Genomic DNA, 24,208 nt, shown 5'->3' with positions numbered 1-24,208 from the left:
AGGGTTTTTGCAGCTTCTTGGGAAAGGAATGTACAGATCCGGGAAATATTTTTCAGTTGGGGAGGCAGGAGGTGAAGAGGACTTGGATGTGTGGCTTGAACCGGCTCTCCAGGTCAGCGGCGGGTGAAAAGCTCCTGGTTGGCAGCAGGTGGGGGGGGCTTCCTATATACCGGGGATCCTGGTCAGCAGCAGGTGGAGGGCTTCCTATATACCGGGGATCCTGGTCAGCAGCAGGTGGGGGGGGGCTTCCTATATACCGGGGATCCTGGTTAGCAGCAGGTGGGGGGGCTTCCTATATATTGGGGATCCTGGTCAGTGGCAGGTGGGGGGGCTCTCTGTATATCGGGGCTGCTGGTCAGCGGCAGGTGGGGGGGCTCCCTGTATATCGGGGCTGCTGGTCAGCGGCAGGTGGGGGAGGGCTCCCTGTATATCGGGGCTGCTGGTCAGCGGCAGGTGGGGGGCGGCTCCCTGTATATCGGGGCTGCTGGTCAGCGGCAGGTGGGGGGGGCCCCCTGTATATCGGGGCTGCTGGTCAGCGGCAGGTGGGGGGCGGCTCCCTGTATATCGGGGCTGCTGGTCAGCGGCAGGTGGGGGGCGGCTCCCTGTATATCGGGGCTGCTGGTCAGCGGCAGGTGGGGGGCTCCCTGTATATCGGGGCTCCTGGTCAGTGGCAGGTGGGGGGCTCCCTGTATATCGGGGCTGCTGGTCAGCGGCAGGTGGGGGGCTCCCTGTATATCGGGGCTGCTGGTCAGCGGCAGGTGGGGGGCGGCTCCCTGTATATCGGGGCTGCTGGTCAGCGGCAGGTGGGGGGCTCCCTGTATATCGGGGCTCCTGGTCAGTGGCAGGTGGGGGGCTCCCTGTATATCGGGGCTGCTGGTCAGCGGCAGGTGGGGGGCTCCCTGTATATCGGGGCTCCTGGTCAGTGGCAGGTGGGGGGCTCCCTGTATATCGGGGCTCCTGGTCAGTGGCAGGTGGGGGGCTCCCTGTATATCGGGGCTGCTGGTCAGTGGCAGGTGGGGGGCTCCCTGTATATCGGGGCTCCTGGTCAGTGGCAGGTGGGGGGCTCCCTGTATATCGGGGCTCCTGGTCAGTGGCAGGTGGGGGGCTCCCTGTATGTCGGGGCTGCTGGTCAGCAGCAGGTGGGGGGCTCCCTGTATATCGGGGCTCCTGGTCAGCGGCAGGTGGGGGGCTCCCTGTATATCGGGGCTCCTGGTCAGTGGCAGGTGGGGGGCTCCCTGTATATCGGGGCTCCTGGTCAGCGGCAGGTGGGGGGGCTCCCTGTATATCGGGGCTCCTGGTCAGCGGCAGGTGGGGGGCTCCCTGTATATCGGGGCTCCTGGTCAGTGGCAGGTGGGGGGCTCCCTGTATATCGGGGCTCCTGGTCAGCGGCAGGTGGGGGGCTCCCTGTATATCGGGGCTCCTGGTCAGCGGCAGGTGGGGGGCTCCCTGTATATCGGGGCTCCTGGTCAGCGGCAGGTGGGGGGCTCCCTGTATGCCCGGGCTCCTGGTCAATGGCAGGTGGGGGGCTCCCTGTATATCGGATCTGCTGGTCAGCGGCAGGTGGGGGGCTCCCTGTATATCGGGGCTCCTGGTCAGCGGCAGGTGGGGGGCTCCCTGTATATCGGGGCTCCTGGTCAGCGGCAGGTGGGGGGCTCCCTGTATGCCCGGGCTCCTGGTCAATGGCAGGTGGGGGACTCCCTGTATGCCCGGGCTCCTGGTCAATGGCAGGTGGGGGGCTCCCTGTATATCGGATCTGCTGGTCAGCGGCAGGTGGGGGGCTCCCTGTATATCGGGGCTCCTGGTCAGCGGCAGGTGGGGGGCTCCCTGTATATCGGGGCTCCTGGTCAGCGGCAGGTGGGGGGCTCCCTGTATGCCCGGGCTCCTGGTCAATGGCAGGTGGGGGGCTCCCTGTATATCGGATCTGCTGGTCAGCGGCAGGTGGGGGGCTCCCTGTATGCCGGGGCTCCAAGGCGCCATCTCCACGGCTGGGTAGACAATGTGTCTGTGCTGCAGAGGCTTATGACAGAACACTGATTGTCAGGAGGGACAGAGACAGCAGCTAGTGAATGTGCGAAGGAGGACACTACACTAGGGGGTCTGGAGGCGAGAGGCGGAAGCTGCCATAGTGTTACTATGGAAACGCTATGCCTGACACCAGCAATGTCGTGGGACAGAGGCCATTAGTGCCGCCGGCAGCAGCGCAACATAACATGGCTCCGGCTGGAGAGTGGAGACACGAAGTCAGCGGCTACCTCGCTCTAGACACAGACTCGGTTTCCTTAGGAAGTGACGTAAGGCACACCCCCAGCTCTGATTGGCTGCGGCGGTTCAGCAGGGTCATCACGCCGGTCAGGGAGGACTGCAGCCCCGGGCAGCGGAGACCAGGTAGTGACGTGGGAGCGCAGCACGCTCGTGAGCCGGTCACCGGCGGGGCCTACTCGGTGAGAGCCGGCTGTGCTGCTGTCATAGATCAGTGCAGCGCCCCCGTGTGTCACAGTGCTGCCGTGCGGGGTCTGGGCACGCTGGGAGTTGTAGTTTCTCTTCAGCTGCTAGTTGCAGACTGCTCCTGTGCCGGAGGCTCCGCACTAGTGAGTGATCAGGTTACCCCTCCCCCGTCCTCTCCGCCATTGACCTTTCACCCTTCCATTTTCCTACCTCATTCTGTCCGGGTTCTCAGGAGTTTGTGTTCTAGAATCCACAATAGGAGAACATGGCGAATCCTGAGTCCTCTGCAATGACCAGTCCTAGTGCCGGTCCCCGCTGTTCCCGGAGTCGGTAGAAGGGGCTCGCACTTATACACTGGTGTGCGCTTATATGCATTGCGTTTCTATTAGAGGGGGTTTCCATCCACCGCGTCCTATAACGTTATGTGGGGGTCTGACTGCTGTGCGCTATGTGGGGGTCTGACTGCTGTGCGCTATGTGGGGGTCTGACTGCTGTGCGCTATGTGGGGGTCTGACTGCTGTGCGCTATGTGGGGGTCTGACTGCTGTGCGCTATGTGGGGGTCTGACTGCTGTGCGCTATGTGGGGGTCTGACTGCTGTGCGCTATGTGGGGCCGCTCATCTTGGTTTTTCCCTGTGCAGTAATAATCCCAACCTCTGAAAAAGAGGTTCTGCAGGAGCTGCAGTGTGTTATACATTCCTGTGCCCCGGTTGCAGGAGGATAGAACAGCCAGTGCGAGGTGTTTTCCCTGCAGCACAATTCTCTATGGGTATGTACACACATCGCAGAGTAGCTGCAGAAATATTCTTCACTGAAAAACGCACCAAATATGCATGTGTTTTCCGTGCATTATTTTGGGGTGCGTTTTTTTTGTGAAATCAATGTCTGGAAGGGCAAAAAAATGCACCAACAACTGACATGCTGTAGATTTTTTTTTTTTCTGCCCCCAAAACCAAGGAAAAAAGAAGCAACGTGTGCACAGCACTTACGAATTCTCATTGAGATAAGGATAGACATGCAGATTTGGGCAACAAACAGCACGGTAAATTGCACCAAAAAACTCAGCGTGTGAACAAGACCTATGATTGCATATTGGGCACCATCTTGTGTCCCTCCACACAATTGTGCCATGCCTGCCTGTGGCCCCCGCAGGCGGGGTGTGTCGTGGCCTGCCTGTGGCCCCCGCAGGCGGGGTGTGTCGTGGCCTGCCTGTGGCCCCCGCAGGCGGGGTGTGTCGTGGCCTGCCTGTGGCCCCCGCAGGCGGGGTGTGTCGTGGCCTGCCTGTGGCCCCCGCAGGCGGGGTGTGTCGTGGCCTGCCTGTGGCCCCCGCAGGCGGGGTGTGTCGTGGCCTGCCTGTGGCCCCCGCAGGCGGGGTGTGTCGTGGCCTGCCTGTGGCCCCCGCAGGCGGGGTGTGTCGTGGCCTGCCTGTGGCCCCCGCAGGCGGGGTGTGTCGTGGCCTGCCTGTGGCCCCCGCAGGCGGGGTGTGTCGTGGCCTGCCTGTGGCCCCCGCAGGCGGGGTGTGTCGTGGCCTGCCTGTGGCCCCCGCAGGCGGGGTGTGTCGTGGCTGCCTCTGCCACTGCTTTCATTTTCTGTTACTATTTCAATTTGTGATAAAGTGAAACTGAGACCTTCCTCTACAGAGCTCCTGCGTTGTCTGGAGTCATAGCTGACACAAAGGAGAGGTCATCAATATGCACCAGCTCATAATTATGGCCGATCTGTGTATAATTAGATATCACCACTGGGCTCAGATTGGCTGCAGTGGTCACGTGTGTTGTAGAGTATTGAAGTCACTACTATCAACAAAGTCCAGCGTGCAGGGGATGGTATGGAAGACTTTGTTATTTTTAACCCATGGAAGTGTTTGGGGTTTCAATGTAATTTTTCTCTGAAAACCCCCTATAATGGTGAGTGTTTAAGACCACGTTCACATTTTCCAATCGCCATGCGTTTTATTATGGTAACTTTACTGTGCTTTGGAAAAATTTCAGTAAAGAACATTTGTAATGTGTTAACATGGCCTGTCGGTAAGCACCGTGCACTCTGATGGGGTCTTCCTGGGATCGGCCACAACCCAGATTTGGTCATCAGACAGCCAGATGGTAGACTGTGGCCCGTCTGATAAAGCCCGGAGGCAGCATGCTTTACACTTGGCAGTGCCTGAGGTTCTGGACCAGGACACCCTGTATGAAGCTGTCACTGTGCCGGTCTTGTGCTGACGTCACTGGTCACACTGGGTGTAGTGGTAGGTTATAATACCCCATTGCTTGGGCACTCGGGCCGCTGCTCTCCTGCTTGGTAGCTCAGCACTGGTTACTCCATGATTACATGTACAAGTGACCGGTATGAACTGACATGACAAATGTGGCATCCTGTGACTGTGGCACATTTATCAACCCAATCTACCACTGATTTCTTTGTGTTCCTGGACATTGTTACCAGAGGTGATAAGCTTTCTGCTGGATTCTAGTAGAACATCGGTAAACTGCCCATTTATGTTCAGTATGCCCAGTTGTCAGGACATGATCCCAGTCTACAAGACTAAGCTCTTCCCTTAATCCTGAGGATTTAGCTTTTCTAAAGTTCCAGGTTTTTGTGTTTCTCCTTTTGTAATGTTTTGTCCCATATTACATTGAAGTCCTGTGGTCGCGGCTGCCCAACTGTTCCCGGACCTGTAGAGCTCATTTTATTTGCTCCATTTGACAGGACCAGTCTTCATGACGTGGCACACATGGATAACAATTCATTGCACAATGTGCTCCCCCCTATTAGCCTTCGCTTATTAGTGGCCTGCAGTCACATCTCTGTTTTAGAACCGTACTTTGGCTGCTCAGAGGGACCTAACAGCTTGCCCAGGTCCTCCAAACTGCCCCATGCATTTTATAGCTAGGGCCAGAAAAATGTGGACAGTGACACAAGTTTAGGCATTTTAGCTGTTTACCACAATGTATAAAATATATAGTAAAATAAATTAAAGGGTTTAAAGTGCATATTTTCAGTTTTAATTTTTGGGTACAGTATTCACATTTTAGTTGGAATAAGGGTTTAGGAGTTACATCTCTTTAAGGCCTCCTTCACGTCCGTGTTTCTGGTACATGTGAGGTCCATTTTCACAGGTATCAGAGACAGACACACGTAGACCCATTAAAGGGAACCTGTCACTAGATTTGGCGACTATAAGCTGCGGCCACCACTAGTGAGACCTTATATACAGCATTTTAACATGATGTATATAAGAGCCCTGGCCGCTGTGTAGAACGTAAAAATCCCTTTATAATATTCACCTGAATGGGCGGTGCGGTGCAGATGGGTGTCTGGCGCCTCCTCATTCGGCCAACCTTGTCCTCCTTCCTCTGAAGCCTGGGTACATGACACATCCTACGTCATGCACACAGGCCGGTATTGAGGTCCTGCACAGGGGCACATTCATCTGCCCTGAGCAGGGCAGAACAAAGTACTGTAGTGCGCATGAGCGGGACCTCAATACTGGCCTGTGTGCATGATGTAGGCCACAGCTTATAGTCACCAAATCTGGTGACAGGTTCCCTTTACAATTAATGGATCTGCGCAAACCTCCATGTTTTCACACAGACCATATGTCCATGTGGAGCACACACGTGCTACACACGGCGACATATCTGTTTATCACATGGACCACACATTGATGTGATCAGTGTGACGTATCCCGGAGAAAACACGTGTCTCTGAAATAAAATGGTTTTCCATACTCGCCTGTCTCAAGCGCTGCCGTCTTCAGCGCTGCTGTCACTTGTTTCCAGACCCGCTCAGTATGCTCATGAATATTTGCTGCACTGCAGACCAGGAAGCAACAGCAGTGCCGGGGACAGATGAGTATAGAAGTTCATGCTGTCCGTGTGCTATGCAGATGTCACACGGATAGCACACTATAAAAACTGAAATGACAAAGGCGCAGATGGTGTCTTACCAGATAAAAAAATTCCCAGATATACTCACTTGATGTGGTTGTGTGAGACACAACCACTGTAGGGCACATGGTCAGTGCCGGCTCCTGCAGATCCCAGGGAAAATGCTGATAATACCAAGAAGATAGAAGGGTTAATGTGCACTCAGTGGAGGAGATAATCACTGAAGGTCAATTTAATTAAAACATGCGATTTTATTATTGTTCGAGTTTCGGAGTCAATCATACTCCTTCCTAAGGAACAAAAATCGTCAATGGCCAGTAAAACGTCTGCTTTTTTGCGCCCAAGCTCCTAAGCTTTCACATTGCAGCTCCATGGTCTGTATCTCTGCATCTGGTGATCCATGGACTGGTTATTGTAAAATAAAAATCTGTCTTACACCGGGCATCCATGTTCAGTCTGAGACTATAATAGATTAGAAATGCAGCGCAGTTCCTGGGATATTACACAGTGCGATGATCCACTTACATTCTCTGTCATCCGTCAGCACTAAAGGGTAACACTTATTGTAGAGGGTGTCAAGATGGCGTAAGGAGACTTGTATGCCTTGCAATGTTCCTATAGGAATTGAAATGTGCAACTGGCCCCTTTAGAGTGCAGGAGCTCTAGCACCATGTGTTAGATGTAATAATCTTAGGAGCCTTTCTACATGACTTAGGAGAAGAAACCAAACCAGAAACTATATTTTCAGACACATGCTTCGGGTGTTTGCCCCTCATGAGTGCAAAGCAGGATTACAATGTATAGCAGTCAGTATGACGTTCACTAGAAAGCTTCCCAGATAACTCCAGAGACATCCGAGTGAGATCTGTAGCTGTTAGCCTGTGGTACTGTGCTATGAATGCATGGAAAGCCTGTTCTTCCATACAGAAATGCTGACTACCTTGTAGTATGTGACTGTTCGGATTACTCTCCTCCTCGCTGAGGTTCTTGGGCGTCTGTATGGATCAGTTGTAGTTTTAGCTGTAGTAGTACAGGTCTACATCTTGGATGTCCCCGCGCTGTAAACGGCCCAGTAATGTACAGCAGCGGGTGATCAGGAATTTCCGACACTGTGTGACCTTCATTCTCAGGGACAGAAAGGCTCTATGTAAGTAGTAAACAGTGTCATGTGTCAGAGCCATCGCAGAACCCAGATGTCAGTGACGTGGAAATCTAACGGTGTGCTTGGAAGACTTGTCATTCTGTGAGACGCCAAACCTCATAACTGTTACATAAACCTTCCCAGCACAACTCGATCATGTCAGTGTATGTACAATACAAGGACGGTTTTCAATGATTTTAAGTAATTTCTTTTTTTTCTTGCTTTGCATTAAAGACATGGAAGAAAAGGGCGTCTCTCCTTTAAAGCACTTTGTGCAAGCGAAGAAAGCGATCACATCGATCTTTGACCAGCTGGTAGAGTACATCAGTGACGGCGTGATATTCGTAGAAGGTGAGAGGATCTTCTAATACCTGATTTAAAGGGAATCTTTCAGCAGGTTTTTGCTCCCCCATCTGAGAGCAGCATAATGTAAGGACAGAGACTCGAATTCCAGCGATATGTCACTTACTGAGCTGTTTGCTGTCATTTTCAGAAAATCAATGTTTTCTCTGCTGCAAATCTAGCAGTTATACAGAGCGCATGAATATGCTAGTGCACTTTGAATTCCAGAGCCAAGCGAAGACCCTCAGAACCTGCCTTAGGCCTCTTTCACATGTCAGTGAAAAAAACACAGACGTTTCTCACTGACGTGTTAACTGTACGTATGTCCCTCCGTGTGCCATGATTTTGGCTCACGTGATCTCCGTGTGCTATTTGTGATAATACACGGAGATCTACTCACCTGTCCATGCCACTGCTGTCCGTGGTGCTATTATCTCCAACGATGCTGCCTCCGGCTGCTGAATCTCACTGCTGCAGCTACTTCCGGGTCAACTGTGCAGTGTATAACTGCATATGCATGAGCATAATTAGCCGGCCTGGAAGCAGCGGCCAGAGACAGCAGTGGCTGGAGACAGCATCGCTGGAGACAGGTGAGTTTAAAAAGCTTTTTATTTTCAATGTGCGTGATTTTTCTGGTAAGTGTTTCACGGATCATGTCTTCTGTGGGACATCAGTGATGCCAGAAAAAAACAAACTTGTCTCCTTGAGGAGCACACGGACATGCATGTACGCCACACGGAGACATCACTGATGTGTGCGCAGACCCATTGATTTTAATGGGTCTGCGTATCTCCTTGATTCTGGTACATGAAAAAAACCCAGTACCATGTATCACAATCACGGAGTCTAAAGGAGGCCTTACACATAATACAGTTGATTAGCTTTGGTAAGGGGAGGGTGGTTCCTTTAAGTTGGTCATATTAGTTCTAATCATCCACTCTTTAAATTAGAGAAAGTCTGGCCTGCATCTCTTGATATTAACTAACAAAGCAGTGCTCCCGTCTGTGTCCTTCCGTCTGTGTCCTTCCGTCTGTGTCCTTCCGTCTGTGTCCTTCCGTCTGTGTCCTTCCGTCTGTGTCCTTCCGTCTGTGTCCTTCCGTCTGTGTCCGATCTGTGTGGGGTTTTTTTTTTTTGTGCAGTTTCCCAATCTGCAACAATTTTTATATTTTTTTTTTTTTATTTATTTTTTTTTTTTCTGCCATAGGAACGTATCGAAACCCAGAATTAAGAAACATAACAACTGAAGATGACCTAAAGGAGATACAGAGCTATAAAAGAAAGCTGGCTGGAATTGGCGAAGTTCTGTCACGGCGGCACATGAAAGTGGCCTTCTTTGGCAGGTATTCCTGAAATGTTTAAATATTCTTATACTGAAGCTTTGCATAAAAAAAAAAAATCAAGACACCCTTTGGCATTTTTTTTATGCATATACAGTGGGAATGGAAAGTATTCAGACCCCTTTAAATGTTTCACTCTTTGTTTCATTGCAGCTATTTGGTAAATTCAAAAAAGTTCATTTTTTTTCTCATTAATGTCCACTCTACACCCCTTCTTGACAGAAGAAAACAGAAATGTAGAAATTTTTGCAAATTTATTAAACAAGAAAAACTGATATCACATGGTCATAAATATTCAGACCCTTCGCTCAGACACTCATATTTAAGTCACATGCTGTCTATTTCCTTGTGGTCCTCCTCGAGATAGTTCTACTCCTTCATTGGAGTCCAGCTGTGTTGGATTAAACTGATAGGACTTGATTTGGAAAGGCACACACCTGTCTGTATAAGACCTCAGCTCACAGGGCTTGTCAGACCAAATGAGAAGCACGAGGTCAAAGGAACTGCCCAAGGAGCTCAGAGACAGAATACTTTCCGTACCCACTGGGCAAACAAGGATTATCCAGCAACTCATCCGGTGTTTTTCTTTAAAATTAGAATCCAGTGGAAATGGAGCATAAGGCTATGTGCCCACGGGGAAAGTGTCCTGCGGTTATATCCGCAGGACATTCCGCAGGAGCTCCCAGAAAACCGCAGCACAACTTTGTCTGTTTCCATGCTGCGGTTGTATTGCGGAATGTCCTGCATTGATGATACAGTACCTTGGCTTGGGCACTGCATCCTCAATGCAGAACAAGTGCTGGAGTGATTGGGAGTTCATACTTACCTCCATCACACAGCACTTCACTCTCCGGCCGTGTCTGTCTGCACATTGCCGGAGAAGGTGGGCGGGCCTGAACTAGCTCCGGCTGTCACATGACCGGAGCTCGTGCAGGCCCCGCCCACCTCCTGCTCCTGGCTCCACTGCGCTCCTCCAGGTGTCTTCTATCAAGGCAGGTAAGTATGGGATCGTGCGGAAAAATCCGCAGGAATAATGACATGCTGCCGATTTTTCTGCAGGGAAATCCGCATTATTTCCGATGCGGAAAAAAACGCAGCATGGGCACAGCACTCCCCAAATGCCATAGAAATGGCTGGGGACTCGCTGTACTGCAGATTTTTGAAAAATCTGTGGAATTTCCACAAAAAAATCGCAGCAAATTCTGCGAATTTTCCGCAGCGTGGGTACATAGCCTTAGGGTGAGCTGAAATCTTTTTTGTTTGTTTGGGGTTTTTTTCCGTACGCACTGTATATTTGCAAAAATGACTTTTACTCAATTGGATTTCATCCAATAGTGTAACAGTTTGGCTCTTTACAGACTTTTTTTTGCCAGCTGCTAAATCTGCTTGTTCTGAATTTGTAAATCTCATCTATCTTTTTAGTGCGCTTTTCTCATCTGATGTGAAACCACAAAGTTCGGCTCAACTTTGGTGTGGTGTGTGGTCAGAAATCATTAATAAGGAGCTCAGAGAAAGAGATGAGAATTGCAAACTCCGGGTCAGAACTAGTTCCCTACATTGCCGCCCAACATATATCATACCAAGTCATCATATGTCAGAAAGGTGTTAAACAATATGGACACATTTTGGGGTGTTTTTTCTTTTTTTCTTTTTTCTTTCTTTCTAAAAAGGTGGCTCAGTGGTTAGCACTGCAGTCTTGCAGCGCTGAGGTCCTGGGTTCAAATCTCACCAAGGACACCATCTGCAAGGAGTTTGTATGTTCTCCCCGTGTTTGCGTGGGTTTCCTCCGGGTTCTCCGGTTTCCTCCCACACTCCAAAAAAACATAGTTAGGGACCTTAGATTGTGAACCCCAATGGGGACAGTGTTGCCAATGTATGTAAAGTGCTATGGAATTAATAGCGCTATATAAATGAATAAATTATTATTAATTAAAATTACGTATTTTGCGCTAAATAAATTGTTGAAAGTGGTTTAATTGAAAATTGACACGTTTTGGCTTTTTTTGGTGCATAACTCCGCTCTGCTGTATCTCTCTCTACACAGTAGCTGCAGAGATCAGTGAGAAGAGGAGGGCGTGTTCATTTCTCCTCTGTATGTTGCTGCTTGTTTGATTGGTCAACTTCATGCAGGCGAAGAACTACACGCCTCCAGTGACCATTCTTTGGTAACGCCCAGTTGCTCTTTAAAATAAATCATAATATTAACATTACAAGCTATTGTCTCCACAACGCAGAGGAGAAATCCCAAAATAAAACTCAGGTCTGCAGCCACTGTGCCATGATATGGCCAGTTTGATATGCTCAGACTCTTGTAAGGTCCTTTTTAACTCCCAGACTGCAATGAGCAGGGAAATAAAGAGCCTATGAAAGACGAAAGGTGCAACATTTTTAACAAACTAATTTTTTATATAATTTCTTCATCGTTCCTTATGGGAGACCCAAACCATGGGTGTATAGCTTCTGCCTCCGGAGGACACACAAAGTACTACACTCAAACGTGTAGCTCCTCCCTCCGGGCCATATACACTCCCTGGATGACAATCTACCCAGTTCAATGCTTTGTGTCAGGAGGATCACACACACACATGCATTCTCTGATTTTTTCATTTTTATTTTGATTTTAAAGATATGGAAGAAAAGCGGGTCCAGTCTTGACTCCCGGCATGTCCCTTCTCACCCCACTGTGTCGGCGGTGCTGTTAAGGTTGACTTTACAAGGCTGGAGCCTTCACATGCCGCGCTCCTTCACATCCTCTGAGAGGCTCTGGTTTGAAGTGGGAGCCGTCTCGGTCCTCTCTGCTTGCAGGAGACCGGTCTCCATCCGCAGCCCTGTCTGGTTCCTGCTGGAAGGAGCGTATAACCCCCCCCTCAGGGACTGGCCCTGCGTCTCAGAAGCTAAGTATTGAGACGTTTTTCAGGGGTCCCGGGTACTTTTATTAAGGGGAAAGAGTGTTTTTTATCTTTACTGTAAATTCCGGCCGGTTCTGGGGGTTTCCCCTGAGAACCGCGCCGAAGGTGCCTGCTCGTCGGCCGCATGTTAAAATCTGGGCCCCGGCTTCTGTTTGGGCCTAGTTTCGGTTTCACCTCTGCACGTCATTCAGGCAGGGGAATAGAGTGGCGCCGCCCACAGGCCAGCCAGCAGAGGGGAGGACACTCCTCTCTGAGGAGATGTTCCCCTCCCCTGCATCTCTCTTAGCCCTCCGGTTTCCCGCTCTTGGGCTAATCCCCGCCCCCCCTCCTCCTCCCAGCGCCATTTTCTCAGCGTTTATCACACTGATCGGCGCTGGATGCTGCAGCTGCTGCTGTTTAGGAAGGCTGACGCTTCACTGGGGGTCTGAGCTGTGGAATCCGGAGGGCACACAGAGAGCGGTCTGGTAAGCCACAACCTCTGGTTGTGGGCTTTATTATACACTCTCAGGACATTCTACAGGAGTGTATTTTGGCTGCAGAGCTTCCTCCTCAGCAGCATGTCTGTCACCCGGAGCAAGGCTGCAAACATGTACGCTATATGCACTGCATGTAAGCTCATTCTGCCAGAGCCAAGCACATACCCACATTGTGATGCCTGTGCTAACATGGTTGTGTCTCAGCCTGGAGCCTCCTCAGGGGTCCCTCCGGCTGCTCCGGCCCCGGTGGCTGAACCCCCGGCCTGGGTAGCATCCTTTTCACAAGCTATTTCCCAGTCTTTTGCCGACTCCATGGGGCAGCTGTCCCGGACACTGCTGACCATGCATCAGCCCTCTTCTCAGGGTGCCTCTGCTGCTCCGAGCTCTGCAGAGCCCTCAGAGCATGTCCTAGGACCCCGTCCCCCTAAACGGAGACGCAGGGATCCTTCTCCTTCCTCTTCCCACGGCTCTGATTCACGTGCCGAGGTGCAGGGCGAGGAGGATTCGTTTACTGTGGGCTCAGACGCTACCTCTATGTACCCCATTGACTTGTCTGAGGGTGATGCGGATGTTAGTGACTTGATTGCGTCCATTAACTCCGTACTGAACCTCAACCCACCAGAGTCAGAGGAACAAGCCTCTCTGGTAGAGATACACCAGTTTACCTCACCTAAGAGACCTAGGAGCATGTTTTTTAACCACTCCAGTTTTCAGACCACTGTTAACAAGCCCAGGGCCTGTCCTCACAAACGTTTTCCGAAACGTAGTTCTGATGACCGTTTTCCTTTTCCACCAGAGGTGGTTAAGGAATGGGCCCAGTCCCCAAAGGTAGACCCTCCGGTGTCCAGAATCTCAGCCCGCACAGTCGTTGCTGTGGCTGATGGCACTTCTCTTAAGGATCCCACTGACCGCCAGGTTGACCTTCTGGCCAAGTCTGTATATGAGGCGGCAGGAGCCTCGTTCTCCCCGTCTTTTGCGGCAGTGTGGGCTCTTAAGGCAGTCTCTGCCTCTCTGGCGGAGATACATTCCCTCACCAGGGACTCTATTCCTGAGATGGATGCCTTAACTTCTCAAGCTTCGGCTTTTGCATCCTACGCCATGTCTGCCATCCTGGAGGCTTCTCACCGCACGGCGGTGGCCTCCGCTAACTCCCTCGCGATCCGCAGGATCTTATGGCTTCGAGAGTGGAAAGCAGACGCTTCCTCTAAGAAGTACCTTGCGAGTCTTCCTTTTGCTGGGTCCCGGCTGTTTGGTGAACAACTGGATGAAATAATTAAGGAAGCTACTGGCGGGAAGAGTACTTCCTTGCCACAAACTAAAGCCAAGAAACCTGTCCAGGGAAGGAACCAATCGAGGTTTCGTTCCTTTCGTTCCTCTAACTGGTCATCCTCTAAACCCTCGACCTCGTCCACTACCGCAGCCAAGGATCGTAAATCCAACTGGCGCGCGAAGCCGCGTCCTCAAAAGACCGGAGGAGCCGCTGCCACTAAGGCAGCCTCCTCTTGACTATCTGGCTGCGCCAGCAACGTCCTTGGTCGGTGGCAGGCTCTCCCACTTTGGCGACGTGTGGCTTCAACACGTCTCCGATCAGTGGGTGCGGGATATCATCTCCCACGGCTACAGGATAGAATTTTCTTCCAGCCCGCCAAACAGATTTTTTCTGTCCACCCCCCCCTGCTCCAAAGCCACCGCCTTCTCTCAGGCCGTGGCATCCCTGCAGGCCAACGGTGTAATTGTTCCGGTTCCCGCCCGGGAACGGTTCAGCGGTTTCTACTCAAACCTCTTTCTAGTCCCCAAGAAGGACGGTTCCTTCCGGCCCATCCTGGATCTCAAGCTTCTCAACAAGCATGTCCAGGTACGGCACTTTCGCATGGAATCTCTGAGATAGGTCATTGCTTCAATGACCCAAGGAGATTTTCTGGCATCCATCGACATCAGAGATGCCTATCTGCATGTGCCTATTGCGGTTTCACACCAGCGTTGGCTACGCTTTGCAATCGGAGAGGAACATTTCCAATTCGTGGCTCTCCCCTTCGGCTTAGCCACGGCCCCTCGAGTATTCACCAAGGTCATGGCAGCAGTGGTCGCGGTCCTGCACCTCCAGGGGTTGGCAGTGATCCCTTACCTGGACGACCTTCTAGTCAAGGCCTCATCCAGTGCAGACTGCCAGCGGAGTGGCTCGCTCACTCTCGCCACGCTCGTTCAGTTCGGGTGGCTTGTCAACCTGCCCAAGTCCACTCTGTCCCCGACCCAGGTGCTTATGTACCTAGGGATGCAATTCGAGACTCTGCCGGCACTTGTCAAGTTGCCCTTAGTCAAACAGCAGTCCCTTCGTCTGGCGGTGCGCTCTCTGCTGAGGCACCGCCGTCATTCCATCAGACACCTCATGCAGGTGCTGGGTCAGATGGTGGCGTCAATAGAAGCGGTTCCCTTTGCCCAGTTCCATCTGCGTCCCCTGCAGCTGGACATTCTCCGCTGTTGGGACAAGCGAATCTCTTCCTTGCACAGGCTGGTGGCTCTGTCGTCACAGACCAGGAGCTCCCTTCAGTGGTGGCTTCGGCCCCTCTCTCTGTCACAGGGACGCTCCTTCCTGACTCCGTCCTGGGTGATCCTCACCACGGATGCCAGCCTCTCCGGTTGGGGAGCAGTATTTCTCCATCACCGAGCACAGGGCACTTGGACTCCGTCCGAATCAGCCCTCTCGATCAATGTGCTGGAGATCAGAGCTGTGTTTCTAGCTCTCCTAGCCTTTCACCACCTGTTGGCGGGCAGGCACATTCGAGTTCAGTCGGACAACGCGACAGCGGTTGCCTACATCAATCACCAGGGCGGGACTCACAGCCGTCTGGCGATGTTGGAGGTTCAACGAATCCTCCAGTGGACGGAGGACTCCAAGTCCGCCATATCTGCAGTCCACATCCCAGGCGTGGAAAACTGGGAGGCCGATTATCTCAGCCGTTGAACCGTGGACAGCGGCGAGTGGGCCCTGCATCCGTCAGTGTTCAGATCAATCTGCCGCAAGTGGGGCACTCCGGAAGTGGATCTAATGGCATCCCGGCACAACAACAAGGTTCTGGTTTACGTGGCTCGCTCCCACGATCCTCAAGCCTTCGCAGCGGACGCACTGGTTCACGATTGGTCTCAGTTCCGTCTGGCCTATGTGTTTCCCCCTCTAGCTCTCTTGCCCAGAGTTCTGTGCAAGATCAGAATGGAGGGCCGTCGAGTCATAATCATTGCTCCGGACTGGCCCAGGCGAGCTTGGTACCCAGACCTGCTCCGTCTGTCCGTAGGGGTGCCGTGGCATCTCCCGGACCGCCCAGACCTTCTCTCTCAAGGTCCGTTCTTCCGCCAGAATTCTGCGGCTCTCAGATTGACGGCGTGGCTCTTGAGTCCTGGATCCTGACGGCTTCAGGCATTCCCTCTGAGGTCATCTCCACTATGACTCAGGCTCGGAAGTCTTCCTCGGCCAGGATTTACCACAGGACTTGGAGGATTTTCCTGTCCTGGTGTCGCTCTTCCGACCATGCTCCTTGGCCGTTCTCCTTGCCGACCATCCTGTCTTTTCTACAGTCCGGTCTACAGCTAGGACTGTCCCTCAATTCCCTCAAGGGACAGGTGTCGGCTCTGTATTGTTCCAGCGGCGTATCGCCCGACTGGCTCAGGTGCGCACCTTCATGCAGGGCGCATCTCACATCATTTCTCCTTACCGGCGGCCCTTGGATCCCTGGGACCTTAATCTGGTCCTCACGGCCTTACAGAAACCCCCCTTTGAGCCTCTCAGGGAGGTTCCTCTGTTCAGACTTTCACAGAAAGTTGTTTTTCTAGTAGCCATAACTTCTCTCAGGAGAGTTTCTGATTTGGCTGCGCTCTCTTCGGAATCCCCCTTTTTGGTGTTTCACAAAGACAAGGTGGTTCTTCGTCCGACTCCGGACTTTCTCCCTAAGGTGGTGTCTCCTTTCCACCTTAACCAGGACATTTCATTGCCTTCTCTTTGTCCGGCCCCTGTGCATCGCTTTGAGAAGGCGTTGCATTCCTTAGATTTGGTGCGGGTGCTCCGAATCTATGTGTCACGCACCGCCGGTTTTAGGCGGTGCACCTCACTTTTTGTGCTAACCACTGGTCAGCGCAAGGGTCTCGCTGCTTCTAAACCGACCCTAGCTCGTTGGATCAGGTCGGCTATCACCGATGCCTACCAGTGTTCTCAGGTGCCTCCTCCGCCAGGGATTAAGGCGCACTCGACCAGAGCTGTCGGTGCCTCCTGGGCTTTCAGGCACCAGGCTACGGCTCAGCAGGTTTGTCAGGCTGCCACGTGGTCCAGTCTGCACACTTTTTCGAAGCACTACCAAGTGCATGCTCTTGCTTCGGCAGATGCGAGCTTGGGCAGACGCATCCTTCAGGCGGCTGTCGCCCATTTGTGAAGTTAGGTTTTGCCTACTTCTCAGTTTGGTTTATTTCCCACCCATGGACTGCTTTGGAACGTCCCATGGTTTGGGTCTCCCATAAGGAACGATGAAGAAAAAGAGAATTTTGTTTACTTACCGTAAATTCTTTTTCTTATAGTTCCGACATGGGAGACCCAGCACCCTCCCTGTTGCCTGTTGGCAGTTTTTTTGTTCCGTGTGTTTCACCGGCTGTTGTTAGTAGACAGAGTTCCGGTCTTTCCGAGTTTTACTCTATCTCTACTTATGGGTGGATGTCCTCCTTCAGCTTTTGCACTGAACTGGGTAGATTGTCATCCAGGGAGTGTATATAGCCCGGAGGGAGGAGCTACACGTTTGAGTGTAGTACTTTGTGTGTCCTCCGGAGGCAGAAGCTATACACCCATGGTTTGGGTCTCCCATGTCGGAACTATAAGAAAAAGAATTTACGGTAAGTAAACAAAATTCTCTTTTTTTTTTTAAGCCCAAAATGAATACATTTAGTTTAAGGTTTGGTTTTTTGTTTTGTTACTGATGTATTTATATCATTTAACCCTTTCCCAACACATGTACTGGAATGTTATACAGTATGTTGGGTGGCAATGTATGGACAAGCTCAAACCATACCTGGAAGATGTTGACTGTGTAGACATTAAATTATTATTTATTATTATTATTATTATTATTATTATTATTATTATTATAGCGCCATTTATTCCATGGCGCTTTACAAGTGAAAGAGGGTATACATACAACAATCCTTAACAGTACAAAACAGACTGGTATAGGAGGAGAGAGGACCCTGCCCGCGAGGGCTCACAGTCTACAGGGAATGGGTGATGGTACAATAGGTGAGCACAGAGCCAGTTGCGCAGTGGTCTACTGGACTGAGGGTTATTGTTGGTTGTAGGCTTGTTGGAAGAGGTGGGTCTTGAGCTTCCTCTTGAAGCTTTCCACGGTAAGGGAGAGTCTGATGTGCTGAGGTAGATCTCAATGTCTTGTCACTGACAGCGCCATTTAAATAGCAGGAATGACAGTGCACCCCCAACAATGCCATTGTGAGGTGCCAATGTGTTGTCATTGCAGCTGTGGGCTTGCTTAAAACCCCAATGTCTGCAATGTCTCTCCTGTAAAACCCAGCTTGTGGCTAGGCTTACTAAAATGTCATTGTGTATATACTACAGTACTGTTGTATTGCAGTATATAGAAGAAATCATTACAGGGTCAAGACCTTTAAAGATATAAAAAGTTCTTAACCCCCTTCACCCCAGCCGATTTATTCCCCCCAATTTTTTCGGGGTTTTTTTTTTTCCTCACCTTCTAAAATCTATAGTTGTGGGTTTTTTTTTTTTCTTTTTTTCCATCAATATAGCCATATTAAGGCTTGTTTTTTGCTTGACAAGTTATACTTTTGAATAACATTTGTTCTGCCACTTATTGTACTGGAAAACATTCCAAGTGTGGTGAAACTGCAAAAAAAGTGCAATTCCACAATTGTTTGTTTTTTATTTGCCATGTTTAGTATATGGTGAAACTGATCTGACAATCTGATTCCACAGGCCAGTACGAGTAAGCAGATAACAAACTTGTATATTTACTTCAAGCGGTGAAAAAATACTGACATTTGTCATTTTTTTTTTTAGACAAATATATTTTTGTCGCCATTATCTAAGACCCATAACATTATATTTCGGGATCTGGGGCTGTGTGACAGCTTATTTTTTTGTGCCCTGAGCTGTCATTTTTACTAATACCATTTTTGGGGGTAGATATGATATTTTGATCGCCTAATTTGAGAGAAGCATAATATAGGGCAGAGATTCTGATTTCAGCAGGGTGTCACTTACTGGGCTGCTTAGTGTAATTTTGATAAAAATAAGTGTTTAATCATCAGTAGATTATCATTACAGGACTACTTGGCGTGATGTGCGTAGTCCAGCATATTCATGAGCTCTGTATAATTGCTAGATTTGCAGCAGAGAAAAAGTTGATTTTATCAAAATGACAGCAAACTGACTTGAATCTGCGATTGTCCTTTCGCCTGTGCTATGCAGATCACTGCTCTGTATAGCAGAAATCGTGATCTCCTATGAATGCCAGCCACGAGCAAGCATTCACAGGAGGATAATGATGACACGGGAGTTCCTCAGCAGGCCGCGATCACATGACTTGTGTGCTGGTGGGAGGGACAGTGATGCTCTTTCTCTCTGTGCATGTTACATCCTGTTGTCAGTGATTGACAGCAGCATTTAACTGGTTAACAGCCGTAGGTGCAACTTGGATCCTCTGCGGCTGTTGGTGGCACTTGATAGCTGATTAATCAGCCATCAAGTGCGGGGAAAGGCAGAGACAAGAGCAATGACGTAAATATAAGTCATCAGTCGTGAAGGGGTTAAGAATATTAAAATTCAAATCAAACCCCCACTAATAAAGAAATAGAAGCATATTTGGTACCACCAAGTCCACAAATTGCACTTTATCAAAACAAGGGTAGAAAAAACAGCAGTGCAAGAAGATAAAATTATTGATCATGCAAATGTCAGCGACGCATAGAGTGTGGGCAGCGTGCCGAAGGCTTTCTACCACAGGAACAATGCCTCTATGGGGGAATATCTCATGTATAAAGCACCTGATGGAGCGTGCCACCATTTTTTATCTTTCATTTCATATAAATAGGCTCAATTCTATTACAAGTGGCTGGTTTACAGTGAAGCTGCAGAACCTTAATGCTCTGGATGATGCCATATTATTAATGCTGTTTGCATGAAGCCATCTGATGATGGGCAGGGTGATCTTGTGTTACTGGGCCTAAAATAACATTCTCGCAGTCCTCTTGTATATAACATGGTATATCTGTCAGTGTTCCGATATGAGAATTGCTTCATTGTTGCCTCATTTCAGAACGAGCAGCGGGAAGAGCACAGTGATCAACTCCATGTTGTGGGACAAGGTCTTGCCCAGCGGGATAGGGCACACCACTAACTGCTTCCTGAGTGTGGAGGGCACGGACGGGGACAAGGCTTATCTGATGACGGAGGGCTCCGAGGAGAAAAAGAGCGTGAAGGTGACTGTGCAATAAGATTTTGAGAAAAACCCCACTACACCCAACACAACCTGATTCTGACCACTGTCATTTCAGGAAACCTATTTTATCTGAAACAAATCACCAGCCAAAGTATCCAGTGATATGGATTAGTGATGCACTACCTGCAATTTGAGAAGATTTTATTATTTTTCTTAAATAAGTCTGTTTAGTCATAAAGTGAGAAAAGAACGTGTAACCTACAATGTAATAATTTTACACATAATGTATGTTGGAATTGTTAAAGGAGTTATCCACTGCTTGGACAACTCCTTCTCGTTACCTATGATCGCCACCATAAAGATAAAAAAAAAACCCTATACTCGCCGCCGGTGTGATTTCAGCAATGTCGGAACTTCCGTTCCCAGGGCTGCCATTCACTTCCTTTTAGTAACTTAAAGGGGTATTCCCATCTCCAAGATCATTTCCCAATATGTAGTAGGTGTAATAATATTGGCAAATCCCTCCAATCAGAAATGTAGTATAGTTCTCCTAATTCACTGTCACTTACCTCCTGTTCAGGGCATTGCAGGACCTTAGGTATCCATGGTTAAAACGACTCATATAGTCAGTCAGTTGGTAGTGATCGTAACCATGGATACCTAAGATCCTGCAATGCCCTGAACATGAGGTAAACGACATAGTGAATCAGGGGAGCTATATCACGTTTCTAATTGGAGGTATTTACCTACTACATTTTGGGATAAGATCTTGGAGAGGGGGAATACCCCTTTTAGCATACAAAGGCAGGAAAACAGAAGCCAATGCTGATTGGTCACTGGGCTCGCATGTCATAACGTCAAGTGGGCCCCGGGAATGCAAGTTCTAACATCTCTGGCACCAGGTGGAGTATAGGCTTATTTATTTTTATGGGGGCAATCATGGGGAATGAGAAAGGGGAGTCCAAGTATTGGACCTTCCCTTTAAGTTTAGTAAGAAGTGATTATACGTATCTATCCTTGATGTAGCAGAATAGGAAGCTCCATGAGTGACACCAGTGGTGCCCAGTGGACCTCATTGACTATAAATGTGTGGTCAGGTTTCCACTATGGTGTCCATTCTCTAACATCAATGCATACAACACAATTTTTTTTTTACTAAACTCTTTACCGTATTTTTCGCTTTATAAGACGCACTTTTCCTCCCCAAATTTTGGGAGGAAAATGGGGGGTGCGTCTTATAAAGCGGTAGCGGGGGGGGGGGGGTCCTGTCTGAAGCGATCGGGCGGGTGCCTGTGGCTGCATGCAAGCGGCCGGGTACCTGTACTTGCATGCAGCGGCAGCCGGGTACCCGTGGCTGTGTGCGGGCGGCAGCGGGTGCTGTGTGGGGTCGGCAGCCAGGTACCTGTGCTTGCATGCGGTGGCAGACGGGTACCCATGGCTGTGTGCGGGCGGCAGCCGGGTGCTGTGTGCGAGCGGCAGTCGGGTGACCGTGCAGGTACCCGGCTGCCGCCCTCACACAGTCACCCATCTGCCGCCCGCACACAGCCATGGGTACCCGGCTGCCACCGCACGCAAGCACAGGTACCCGGCGGCTTGTACGCAGAGTGGGCGGGCAGCCTGCTGGCTGCCACTCTGTGCATGCGGGGCGGGCGGCTGTGCAGCTTACCAGTTGTCCGCGGTCCCACTTTCAAATGATGGCGCCGGTGGAGCTCTTGGATGAGAGCTCCATCTGCGCACGCGCTGCTCCGGGAGTCAGCGCGTGCGCAGATGGAGCCCTTGGATGAGAGCTCCATCTGCGCATGCGTCGCTCCGGGCGCCATTACTTGAATCGGGACCGCGGACACACTCCACCACTGAGCCGTCGCCGCCGCTCCCACCACTGAGCCGCCGCCGCCGCCGCTGCCACCACTGAACCGGGACCGCGGACACACGCCACCACTGAGCAGTCCCTGCCGCTGCCACCACTGAGCAGTTGCCGCCGCTCCCACCACTGAGCCGCCGCCGCCGCCGCTGCCACCACTGAACCGGGACCGCGGACACTCACTGCACCGGCCTGCTGCACGGCTCTCATGCCACGGCTGCTGCCGCCACCACGGACCCCACGGATCCTGCCACCGCGGACACCACCGCGCCTGCAACCACGGACGCCACGGCACCTGCAACCACGGACCCCGCTGCCACTGACCTGCCGCGCCTGCCAGCACAACCTGTGCCTCCTGTGACCCCGCTTCACCACCACTGCTGCCCCCCTCCGGTAAGAGAACATCGGAGTATAAGACGGACCCCATTTTTCTTTTTTTTACCTTTTTTTATGTCTAAGTTTGGGGTGCGTCTTATATTCCGGTGCGTCTTATAAAGCGAAAAATACGGTAAATCTTTTAAAACAAACTATAAATTTATAAGGATGTTTGTGAATTTGATATTTTTTGTTGGGATTTTGAGCCCTTGATGTGACTTCCTTACAGTGAATTGACTCAAAGTAGCCACCCCATGTTACAATAAGTCCATAAATGTGCTTTTCTTAGTATTTCTTGTGCATAGCGCTAGCAGTGCTTTCTTTGTGTAGACTGTGAATCAGCTGGCTCATGCCCTGCATATGGATAAAGATCTGGAGGCTGGTTGTCTTGTACACGTCTTCTGGCCCAAGGCAAAATGTGCACTCCTTAGAGATGACTTGGTTCTTGTGGACAGGTGAGTCTTGATGATGTGGTTTTGGATTTGGAACTATTCTGTTGCACAATCATTGAAAACTCAAAGTATATTGGGTTGTGTAGCCACAGTAGGAATATAGCAGTTGCATACAGGTGGCGTTACCGGTCTGATTTTACTTGTACGGAGTGCCTGGCATTTCGGTGTGTGGCGTTATATGTCAGCGGGTGTGCTGTACAAGCTGCCGCGTCTCTCCTATTACATGCGTTACATGGCACCGTGTACATATAATATCGGGATCGGTTCTGCGTTCTCAGTGGACTCTGCCATTTTGTTGCAGCCCAGGAACAGATGTGACTACAGAGCTGGACAGCTGGATCGACAAGTTTTGCCTTGATGCTGATGTCTTTGTTCTGGTGGCCAATTCAGAGTCTACACTGATGAACACGGTAAGACACGAGTGTACATCTACAAATTTAGAAAAATCTCTGCAATTAACTGGGGATGTTATCTGCATTGGTACACAGCTCACCTTTTTTTTTTTTTTTTTAAATGGCAACAAAGATTGGTCACACATATTAGATGTCAGTCAATGTGTATGGGGAGTATCGTATCTAATGTGAAAGGGGAGTTTAACACTCTCAATGGCAAATCTAAGGAAAAAAGGATCTACCGTGTTTTTCCAAAAATAAGACAGTCTTTTATACTTTTTATGCCCCCCAAAAAGCAGTAGGCTTGTTTTTGGAGGAGGTCTTATTCTTGGAGAAACACGGTTAGGGGGTAAGTTTACCACCCCCCCCCACTTCCCAGGAGACTCATGCTTATCAGACCCGGACATCTCCATGGCTCCCTGGTCATAATAATAATAATAATAATTTTATTCATTTATATAGCGCTATTAATTCCACAGCGCTTTACATACATTGGCAACACTGTCCCCATTGGGGCTCACAATCTCGAGTCCCTATCAGTATGTCTTTGGAGTGTGGGAGGAAACCGGAGTACCCGGAGGAAACCCACGCAAACACGGGGAGAACATACAAACTCCTTGCAGATAGTGTCCTTGGTGGGATTTGAACCCAGGACCCCAGCGCTGCAAGACTGCAGTGCTAACCACTGAGCCACCGTGCTGCCCACGTCATCCCTGTGATCTCCGGTGGGTGCTGCATGCCGTCCTCCCCTGCTTCTGGCTGACACACTCACACACAGCAGATCACTGACACACTCACAGCAGATCGCAGATCACACACACACATACACACACTCATTCATCACATCCATTGTTACAGAATGCATCCGGTCGCAGGGAATGATGGAAGGAAGTCACGAGTCCACAGGTCCTGTAAGCTAGCATTGTGGCAGGTCCTTATGCTCCACTTCACAGCATCTCAGGATTCTGCCGACGAGAAGAAATCAGTGTTGCTGGATGTGGTGTGTGTGTGTGAGCTGATCGGATGGGAGTGTGAGCTGATCGGATGGGAGTGTGAGCTGATCGGATGGGAGTGTGAGCTGATCGGATGGGAGTGTGAGCCGATCGGGTGGGAGTGTGAGCCGATCGGGTGGGAGTGTGAGCCGATCGGG

The 24,208-nt window shown here is 50.5% G+C and overlaps 1 protein-coding gene across 4 annotated transcripts in view; it reads left to right on the top strand.

Annotated features, from left to right (window-relative positions):
- The first annotated feature begins 2,314 nt into the window (after nt 1–2,314).
- Nucleotides 2,315–24,208, top strand: part of MFN1 (mitofusin 1) — a 60,027-nt gene continuing 38,133 nt past the window's right edge. Inside the window, exons 1-6 of one of the 4 annotated variants that reach the window (XM_075340601.1) lie at nt 2,315–2,385; nt 7,707–7,823; nt 9,019–9,154; nt 19,856–20,018; nt 22,545–22,669; nt 22,968–23,076. In XM_075340601.1, the coding sequence (XP_075196716.1) occupies nt 7,709–7,823; nt 9,019–9,154; nt 19,856–20,018; nt 22,545–22,669; nt 22,968–23,076 (648 nt within the window). In that variant the 5' untranslated portion in view covers nt 2,315–2,385; nt 7,707–7,708. The other 3 variants (XM_075340602.1, XM_075340603.1, XM_075340604.1) reach the window with 3 other exon arrangements.

This window comes from Anomaloglossus baeobatrachus, chromosome 3 (assembly GCF_048569485.1).
Source record: "Anomaloglossus baeobatrachus isolate aAnoBae1 chromosome 3, aAnoBae1.hap1, whole genome shotgun sequence".
NCBI classification, from domain to species: Eukaryota; Metazoa; Chordata; class Amphibia; order Anura; family Aromobatidae; genus Anomaloglossus; species Anomaloglossus baeobatrachus.
This window is presented reverse-complemented; position numbering and strand designations above follow the sequence as displayed.